Raw genomic sequence first — 10,722 nt, 5'->3', positions numbered from 1 at the left:
GACTGGATTGCAGAACTAGGATTTTAAAGGCAAAAAAAAGCTTTTTCATTTCATATACTATTGTTTGCTATGTCATGTCACTCCACCCACTGGCATCTATCATTCTCCTAAGTGTTGCATTGTAGATATTACTTTTAGAATGTTCTATGTTTCAATAAACTGAAAATGGACACATTACTGTAAACTATGGGCACATTTTCAGTTACTCCTTATTTTTTTACTGTATTGAAAAATTTATCACACACCATTGTATCAAATGGAATAATGAATTTTGTAAACTGTCACAGCCACATTCATTTTTGAGGAGTTACTCATGTTCGTTTGTAACTGGAAGGAATTTGAAAAGGATAACAGCTGATGTATAACACACTGTCAAAAAGCACACGTGCTATAAACACTTTTATAACTCACTTTAAGCCACAAGGCCAAGTCTAATTAATGTGGTGAAACTGATTCGAGTCCATCACCACAGGTGAAACCAGGAAACAAGAATAACGAAATTCCAGGTGGACTGAAAGAAGTAACCAAACAGGTGTGAAGGCACGGCTCTAAAATCCTGGCTACCCACCCATTCCTCAGCTTTTGTTAAAGCATTTCTGAAGCTGTGGAATCACTCCTCGCCAAACCAGTTGAGCCAGTCTATAGTGGCACATATAATCTAGATAGGCATCAGTGTTATGAGGGGTGGCAACGCAACCTTTTCCTGAACGAAAGAGCTGGAGCTACTGCTACTGTTGCTTTACAGTAAACGCTGCTAAGCTACTAGCTGAGCGCGGGCACGCCCTGTCCTCAGATACAGATACAGAGACACACTTGAACCTGAGCGAGGTGAGGCGCGTGACGTCACTCCCACATCATCTCGCCGTTAGTGAAAGGAAAGGCAGAAAACACGAGTCTGTAAAGACGTACAGAAGGTGTTTTTATAGCTGTACGCGTGGAGACCTGAAGGTGAGGCTGTCCTGGAAGCTGCCTTGTCTCGATTCTGTCTCTTGTTTTAACCGCTGACAGGGCACTGAAAATGCTTCGGTGTCTTTCCGGAGCCTGGTGTATGCGCGTCATTGAAGGGCACAAATCGACGTGGAACTTTGCTCTGCTGGTGCTCTTGTATGTTGTGTACCTGGTTTTGGGCGCTGTCGTGTTCTCCTTGGTTGAATCGCCGTATGAGGACTTACTGCGACAGGAGCTGGGTGCTCTGAAAAGGCAGTTTCTCCAGGACAATGAGTGTCTGTCCGAGGAGAGACTGGAGGAATTTTTGGCTAAAGCGCTGGAGGCGAGCAACTACGGAGTCTCAGTGTTGAATAATACCTCAGAAAATTACAACTGGGATTTCACGTCGGCGTTGTTTTTCGCAAGTACAGTCCTCTCCACGACAGGTGAGCGTAAACTTCATCAGATCGACCTTCTCTGTCTGTCAGTGTTAGACTTGAAAGTGCTTAATACTGTTGAAGTTACATCAGTGCAGAGTACACCACTCAGGCCCTTGTCCTCTCCTCTACCTGCAAAAACAGTGAAAGGACACTGAAGTTAATGGGACTGTGGGCCTATTCTTCTGAGAATTAACTGTTTCCTGAGGCAAGGAATTCACATAAAGCAAAGAACCCCCCCCCCATGTTTATTTATCTTAGCTTATATGGGAATTCCACCATTTTTAAAAAAAATATAAGCAATGTCATTCCGAGTGGTTTGAAGTGAAATGGTTCACTATAGAGAAACTTACAGACTCAGATTTCCTTACAGTGGTAGTGATGTTAAGCAGGGGTCACAATGTCTACAACACAGATATCCTTGGTATGTACTGTGAAAGCCACCAGTGAACCTACATGTGCCTTCTGATGTTTTATTAATGATGTAAATTCATTTTAAGCCCATACATAATCACAAGATTATCATTAAGAAAGTGTGTTGGACATCAGGCAGCATATGTTTAACCATTTCTTGTTATACGTTTCTGTGAGGGAGCTTCCAACATGTGAAGCTCTTCAGATGTATGGCTCCTGTCACCACCCCTGTGAAGAATTCTGACTCAGCAAGTTTGTCTAGAATGGAACATTTCACGTCAAAACACTTGACTTTCTTTTTTCTTTTCTGTTTTTTCTTTATATCTCTAACATTTAATTATGTAGAATTTTCAAAACAATGATGGAGTTCCCCTCTAAATATACCCACTGATTAATGTATTCTTAGTCATATTTATGGCTGCAGTGCTGATTAATATATTCTGCCTGACAACCAAAGTAAAGTTTGTGAGTTCCCAGTTACATTTGAACTAGACTGGATCATTTTGCTGTAATCAAGAAGGCATTTGTGTGAAGGCTTAAACACACACCCATATGACCTCACTGTTTAGTTCACAGGATTGGTACTGTTTCTGTTCAGACATGTTTTAGTGTTACAGTCACTGTCTTTGTCCTGTTATTTATTTAATACTTAATTTCTGGCCCCTCTTCTGCATTCATTTAAGCCCAGTAGGATATAATGAGAGCACAGTTGATCAGCAGGGAAATCACCCCCTATCCAGTGCAAGGTCAACTCTCACATGGCATGCTGATCAATACACTGCCAGGACATGTGGAGGAGAACTGTTTCTTACATTATCACAGAATGATTAGCAGTGAGTGCAAGCAAAATGCTAGTAGTATATAGCTTTGCAGTTGTGTTCAAGGGTGAGTATAGGACAAGTATGTGACTGGCATAATGTTTCCTGGGCTTAAGTAACTTAATCTGGCATAGAGATCAGAGGAGGATCTTCATAAACACACTGTGGTGGCAGCCACCTAGTTACCTAGCCAGATTTCTTCACACAGATTAAGTTTTGTCCCGAGTCAGTTTTTCCCAACCCAGTCCACATTTTTGCTCTGTCTCAGCTTCAAGCATAATTGAACCAGATATTCAGTTATACAGATATACAGCCCTACACAGGTTATTGTTTACGCTCTTCTGACACCATAAATTCAACTGAAGGTCTTGCTAATTAGCCAATGAGTTGAATTGGATGTGCTTAATGATGTAGACTGCTAAAATAAGAGGACTGGAGTCTGACATAGCTGGTGAAGGGGTCACAGAAGAGTTGGAGAACATTAGTGTAAATCACTCCGTTTGGGTCTTGAAGGGGCTGTATCCTACAGTTTTCTTGTATTAAATTTTTCCCCAAGGTCAACAGTCATGAGCCATTTCTACATTTTCCTACTTTATATGTCAGAATTGAACAGGCTCTTTTTGTTACTCTGTCTTTCAGACTGATTTGTGTAAACAATTTCTGTTCTGGTTGGTTGCTCTGTATTGTGCATCATTCAAAAAGCAGTCCGGGCTGATACTGACCTTATGACTTTGTGAATGGGTGCAACTAAACTGCTGTAGGGTGAATAGAAATATGTGTAAATGTGTTTGTTTTCATGACATCACAAAAACATTGAATTCAGAATGGGCTGTTTTTGTAGTATAGTTTCACATGTGGACTGGTTAGTTCCATCCATCCATCCATCCATCCATCCATCCATCCATCCATCCATCCATCCACCCGCTTCTCTGGGGTTCGGGTCGCAGGGGCAGCATCAGTGCAATTTCAGAGAAATTCTGTTCATAAAAGTTATGAACAGAATTGGTAACAATGGACAGCCCTGGCGGAGTCCAAACCTAACTGGAAACCAGTCTGACTTACTGCCAGCTATACAAACCAAGCTCCTGCTCCGTTTGTACAGGGACTGAATGGCCCGTAACAATGAGCCCCTCACCCCGCGGGGGCCTTGGCGTTCCGATCCTCGGCTACTGAAACTGGCTCATTCTGTAATGGTGGAGCTGCTGCGGCTCCACAGCAGAACTAGATTTTAGACCCCAGGGAAGACCCAGGACACATTGGAGGGATTATATCTCTTGATTGTCTCTGTGTCCCTCCGGAAGAACTAGGGGAGGTGGCGGGGGAGAGGGAGGCCTTTGCTTAGGCTGCTGCCCCCGTGACTTGGACTCGGATAAGCGGATGACGATGGATGGATGGATGGATGGATGGATGGATGGATGGATGGATGGACAACTACAGACTGTAGTTCATCTATTTCTCTGCATACTTTGTTAGCCCCTTTTACCCTATTCTTCAGTGGTCAGGACCCCCATGAACTGGTGCTGCTGGAGTTCTTAAACACTGTGTCCTCTCACTGTCCACTCTATTAGACGCACCTGTGTTGTCGGTCACCCTGTAGATGTAAAACCAGAGACGACATCTCTTGCTGTACAGTATGAGTTTATCATCCTCTAGTCCTTCATCAGTGGTCACAGGACAGTGTTGGCTGGATATTTTTGGTTGGTGGACTAATTTCAGTCCAGCAGTGACACGGAGGTGTTTAAAAACTCCAGCAGCACTGCTGTGTCTGATCCACTCAGACCAGTGCAACACACACTAGCACACCACCACCACATGAGTGTTACTGCAGTGTTGAGAATGATCTAACACCCAAATAGTACCTGCTCTGTGAGGGCCCATGGTGGTCCTGACCACTGAAGAACAGGGTAAAAGGGGTCTAACAAAGTACATTGTTTATGGACATTGTTGACATGTGGCTTATGCTGCAAATAGTACAGTCTTAAATTCCCATGCCTTTGTGATGATATCCATACAGGCATTCACGCAGTCCCTGAGTGTTTTGATGATGTTATGCACAATAGAAGTTGAAATACCTAAAATACTGTTGAGGAACATTGTTCTTAAACTTTTTGATTATTCACTGAAACATTTTTGTCAAGGTGGCAGGCTTTGGTGTTCCTTTAATACCCAAGAATGATGGCATTAACTATTTGAGATGTTTTCTAAACATTTCATAATGTTCATAGTCTTAAACTGCTTCTTTCCCAACTTTTCTGTAATGTGTTGCAGGCATCACTTTCAAAATGAGCATTTATTCACAAAAATTTAAGCATTAAATATCTTGTCATTTGTACTTTTTCATTTAAGTACAAAGGTCATAGTGGATTTAAAAATCATCACTACTTTCTGTTACGTTTTCATTTCACATACTGTCCCAGACCCCTAAAGCATTGTATTTGATACATGAAATATACAAGTGTGTACATAATATAAAACATGATCTCACTGACTCCATTTTTTTCCCATCTTTTTGTTGATAGGTTATGGCCACACAGTGCCTTTGTCAGATGAGGGTAAGGCCTTCTGTATCATGTACTCAGTGGTGGGCATTCCATTCACCCTCCTGTTCCTGACAGCAGTGGTACAGAGGATCATGGTGTTTAGTACTCGCCGGCCTGTGGACTATGTGCAGCGCCGCTGGGCTCTGTCCAAGTCTTTGGTTGCAGGTGTACATGCTGGTGTGCTGGCCATTATTACGATGTCCTGCTTCTTCCTCATCCCCGCCATTGTGTTCTCCGTGCTGGAGGAAGACTGGAACTTCCTAGAGTCTTTTTACTTCTGCTTCATCTCACTTAGTACTATTGGCTTGGGTGACTATGTTCCAGGAGAGGGCTACAACCAGAAGTTCAGGCAGCTCTATAAAGTGGGCATAACTGGTGAGTATGAAATCTGTTGTAGGGGTGGAAATCTCTGACCTTATTTTGATATGTTTAAGATTGTGACATATATAAGGAAGCTATTCACACATTTTTGGAATATACACAAAAATGAAATATGTATTTTGTCGCTGTCCAAAAAAATGGTCTCCATTTTTTTAACTTGTATTTTTCTACATCATTTGAAAACAGCACTGTCCTTTACATTGTGTAAAAGATTATGATGAGTGGACCAATAGGAATGCAGCAAAATGACCTGGAATAAAATCTTTTTACATTATGTTGCATTTAGAACATTTAAAAGTTTAAAACATTTTTGCCTTCTCCTGCAAAATTACTATTTTGGAGGGTTTCATTTGGACAGCAAACAACTTAATACCAGTTCATTTTTCAGCTTAGTCCTGTCAGTCTGTAAACAATTAAACTCAACACCTAATAAATGAAAAACTTCAGCAGTCATATCCAAAAAACTTGAAATTGCGCATTGTTTCACTAATCAGTTAGAGGCTTTTGCCTGGTGTTTTTTAATGGAAGCTATTTTGCTTTTCATTTTTGCTGTTTTTAACAGTGTATAGTTTATCAACATTTTATAGGTCCTTGAGCCTTTAAGACAGCCTCACTCTACTTAGTCATACTTTGTGATTTGTTCTAGTGTTCCTTCAAGTGAACAGACAAGATTAGTACATCAAAAATAGTTGCTAAACATCAGTGTATGAAATACAGTCATATGCAAAAATATGAATACCCCTAACCAAATGTTTTGTTGATTTAAGTGAAGACACAGGTTTCACTACTTTTTCATTAATGTATCACAATGCAATACATGCATTTCACACCCCTACCATGTATTAAACCTGTTAAAAATGGTTAAAAATACCTGCGCTTTGTGTGTCTGTCTTTCCCTTCCAGTCTACTTGCTACTGGGCCTGGTTGCGATGCTGGTGGTTCTGGAGACATTCTGTGAGCTTCAGCAGTTGAAGAAATTAAGGAAGATGTTCTATCTAAAGAAACAGAGAACTGAAGACCGACTGAATATCATAGACCATGATCACCTGTCCTTCTCGTCTGTGTCTGATCAGGCAGCTTCATTCAGAGAGTATAAGACTGATCTCATCACTGACACCTCCCCCATAACAGCCAATGATGGGCCTGCGGTCAGATGAGATTCCTTCAGAGCACATAGATTTAGATTTTTAGAGGCAGTGACCAGGTGCTTCCAATCAGTATAGATGTAGACATCCATCCATTTTCTAAGCCGCTTCTCCGCCAGGGTCGCGGGGAGATGTACACATAAATGCAAAAAAAAAAAAAAATCTTTAAATTGAATTCTTAACAGCAGTGGCATATAAACTGAGAAATTAGATGACTGTGTTTGAAGTACAAGTTAGACTTAAAAGGAAGCAATGATAATGGTAGTTTTAGTATAATTGTCATAGTTGTAGATAATTTATTATAAGGGAAATTAAGGCTTGAAATTGTTTTATTTTTATTATCTGAACAGTTCAATTTGTCCATGACATTTAAAGCACATGTACTGAACAGTTGCCAGAGATAGTAGAGTATCTTCAGGGATTCTTTGTTATGAACTGTGTTTAAAAGGGAAGAAAATTGAAAAATGTCACTGATCAGCAATCACTGACTATCACTAAATCATTCCAGGAATGTGAGACTATAAGTGTACCTCAATCACTTCTTTCCTGTATTACTGTAAATATTGTAAACTTAATGTTTACATGAACTGTGCTGCAAGTTGAGTGCATGCATATACTTTAGTGTGATGAAGTGTATAAATGAATGTTTATTCAGTGATTTTCTGAGGAAATAGGGACAGGTCCTTGCTGACAATATGCAATAGAGCTATTTAAATGTGTATCCTTGAACTTGCCTTAAATAGATAATATCAGATATTTAAAATTTAGGTGCAGAACCTTTCAGGACCTTTACATGGCTCATCTGTTAGACATTTTTATGTTTTGTTCGTAGATTGAATTCAATTTAATTGCCTTACCTGATAATGGATTGCTGTACATGTAGTGATGCAGTACGCATAATGGATGCAGTAAATGTAGTTGTCCACACAATGGCGCTGTTTTACATTGAATTAGAGGGACCTGATTCTTTAAACTCACATTGGCACTTTCATAGAAGTGCCACGTTCTCCCACAAAAGAAAAATAAATGATTTTACTGAATCTACAATGACTAGTGAATTTAATAAGGTAAAAGCTTTGCCAACATCACCAGAGCCCCTGTTTATGATGACTAAGAGGGAAAGGATGATCACACAGGCTTTAATGTTTTAATCTGTATTGTCAACAGCAATGGAAGGCATAGTACAACCCCTATGAGCAACTTATGAAGTTTTTGCCAATATTAAATAGGTCACTACATCCTTTTAAACAGTGGATTTATTCCAATTTCCTGCTCATGTGCAATCATTACTTATAGCTCATATTCAGTAGTTACTGAATTGTAAGCTTTAAGACATTGTCTTAAAGAATGATAATAAATATAAAATCACTTTATAATTTTGTATTTGATAGTTTGTCTGTGAATATATGTACATACAGAATATCTATGTGTATGTATCCGTATGTGAACACTTCAGGTCCTCTCATAACAACATAACTTACATATTTATACTACTGAATAATTTCTAGTACAATTAACTAAATACTAAACATAGAGTCCAAAGGGTTAAACATGCTAATATTTACAACCTTCATTAGTGCAGCAGAATCACCAATATTGTATCTAGGGCTGCACTTCAGATGAGTGCACTAGAGCTATAAATGAAATGAATTTAAAGCAAAATTCCACTAATCTTTCACAATCTCTGAACTGCTTAAACTGCGCAATCACTCTGCATTTGTCTCAAGAAAATGCACTTTTCAGTCCCCTTGGTGCCCCCAAGCATTGTTAAACAGGCCTCTAGAGTGGCAGAAATGAGAGGAAGTGCCATACTGGATGCCCTTTACTTGGGGAAAAACTGACTGAGTGCCCCCAGGATGCCCCTTCATACAAGACATCAGGCTGATGTGCTGTCTAGAGCAAGAAAATTCAATAATGTATCTTAATGAGTGCCCTTCTAGTGGAGTAAATGTGAAGTAGTCCTAAATGGTGCCCCTCCAGTGAATAAAATGTGATGTGTTGCCGTATATGTGCCCTCAAAATGGAACAAACTTGCTGTTCCCTACATGTACCTTTCTGTATGAAATGCCCTCTTAGACACCCTTCCAAGTGAGAAAACACAATGAAGTGCTCTTGCAATGGAGGGAAAACGATCACAGTGAAGAAAATGAGATAAAGTGCCCTACAGTCTCCCCTACAACATGCCGTCTAAGGAAGATTTACGAAATTGGGTGCTGTGTCGACAGCCTAAGGGTGCTGCCAAATACTTTGAAAAGATTTTGGATGTACTTCTCAAAAAAAAAAAAAAAAAAAACTGTCCCTGTTTTTTTTTTATTTTCAATGTACCCTTTGACTGTTAACAGAATATGCTAGTACAATACAAAGGAACTGTTGCAAACAATGACACAAATTTTAAAGTATTATTCTCATTGTTAAAAAACACATCTATTTCATCCATTTAAGGTGTTTGAGCCACACTCCCTCTAGAATGTTTAGAATTCAGAGGAGGCTCAATACAGTCTGAGCTGTAACCCTGACCTCCTTCAGTATGTGAGGGAGTGAATACAGCAAGCTATCTTTGAGACTGAAAAGACTGTGTTTTACCAGTGATGTGTTCCTAAATACTAATGTACGTACCCGACAAGTGCTTGTATAGATAGCTGTATTACAGTTTTTAGTATAGATGCCTAAGTAACAGGGGAGTTAATCAAACTAAATAAATATCTTGCATAGCTGAGTGTATGATAACCTGTAGACACAAGTTGGAAATCAAGCAGAAGTGAGCAGAAGGGGATTTTAGGGTATTTTTAGAAAATGGCCATAGGACTTAAAAGTTAGGTGTAAATTGCATTTTCAGTTCATTTAAGAGTGACCACTTCTGACTACCATGCTCGTATATCATAGTTTTCTTATTGACATTATCATGTCTGCATGTGTGTGTATTTGTAAAGCAAATGTTAACAGTTTCTTCACTGTTCTACATCGGAGGAGTGAAATAAACATTTTAAAGGTTTATAGTTCCTTCTGTATTTTAAATCACCTAATAACATAATGTTAATCAAGGATGAATACACAATGAATCATAGATTATTGGTGGTGCCATGTCATGCAGTGGGTGTCCTTTTTATTTTTTCGCTCCTGACACCGCCATTGGTCCTCAAGGCTCCCCAGGTAAGGTGGGCCTTCAGGTGTTCAGATGTTTACATCTTGACCTTTCTCAAAAACGTTACTGTGCAAGATCGGTACTCACAACCATGACTCTCAGGTCAGGCTTTCGGAAACAGCTCTGTGCTGCCCCAGTGTGGCCACTCTGCAGTGCTGACAGTGAGTCCACTGCTAGGCTACATACTGGCATTTGGGTGGCTGGCAGGGTCATTGAGGCTTTGTCACTGTGCAGCTGTGCAGTATGTCGACAGTCTAGCACTGTACCTGCTGAGTGCTGTTAACAGACATGTTTACACTGCTGGGTGGAAGTGTATATGATGCGCTCTTCTAATAGCTGTGCTGAAAGTGGGCTGAGGTTATACAGTGTTAAGAACGGAGACTACAGCTCCAAATTTTGCCTGTATTATTTTCAGAAGGAACGTCAAAGCTTGCAAAGAAATGCATTTTTAAAAAAGTGTCCCATAACGGGTGATAATGGGAGTCCAACAGCCCTGTGCAAAAGTCAGAGAACCTGTTTTCGTTTTCATCAATTTTGGTCAAAACTGCTATTAAGTACAAGTTGTTATTTTTAGAGTTTCAGAAAAAAAAGAATTCTTATTTAACAGGAAACTACACAGTCAAGTTTCAACAAATGCATATAATATCAGTGTATTTTTCAGTATTTAGTGTGACCACTCATTGCTTGTATTACAGCTTCCATTCTTCTCATGAGAATTACTTTCAGTTATCCAAAGAAATCTGCATTGATATTTACCACACCTCCAAAGTTCAGTCTTAAAAGTTGGTTGCATTTTCTGCTGCTCATGATATACATAATTGCCAACTCTAAATTTACATCAATCAGTCTATGAAACCTTACTCCAAATGTAGGTGTTCAGTTTCAGAGTTCTAGTGCAAACATTCTTTCTATTTAAAC

The 10,722-nt window shown here is 39.6% G+C and overlaps 1 protein-coding gene across 1 annotated transcript; it reads left to right on the top strand.

Moving 5' to 3' along the window:
* Positions 1–547: 547 nt before the first annotated feature.
* Positions 548–7,706, top strand: kcnk1a (potassium channel, subfamily K, member 1a). Its single transcript, XM_017695887.2, has 3 exons — positions 548–1,373; positions 5,116–5,511; positions 6,421–7,706. Exons 1-3 carry the CDS (start codon positions 1,019–1,021, stop codon positions 6,672–6,674), a joined length of 1,005 nt encoding a protein of 334 aa, XP_017551376.1. The 5' UTR covers positions 548–1,018; the 3' UTR covers positions 6,675–7,706.
* Positions 7,707–10,722: the final 3,016 nt, after the last annotated feature.

Source organism: Pygocentrus nattereri, chromosome 13 (assembly GCF_015220715.1).
Source record: "Pygocentrus nattereri isolate fPygNat1 chromosome 13, fPygNat1.pri, whole genome shotgun sequence".
NCBI classification, from domain to species: domain Eukaryota; kingdom Metazoa; phylum Chordata; class Actinopteri; order Characiformes; family Serrasalmidae; genus Pygocentrus; species Pygocentrus nattereri.
This window is presented reverse-complemented; position numbering and strand designations above follow the sequence as displayed.

Coding starts and splice junctions, on each gene's coding strand:
- kcnk1a (XM_017695887.2), top strand. CDS start 1,019: ATGCTTCGGTGTCTTTCCGGAGCCTGGTGTATGCGCGTCATTGAAGGG. Junction 1,374..5,115: donor TACAGTCCTCTCCACGACAG/GTGAGCGTAAAC, acceptor TTTTGTTGATAG/GTTATGGCCACACAGTGCCT. Junction 5,512..6,420: donor CTATAAAGTGGGCATAACTG/GTGAGTATGAAA, acceptor TTTCCCTTCCAG/TCTACTTGCTACTGGGCCTG.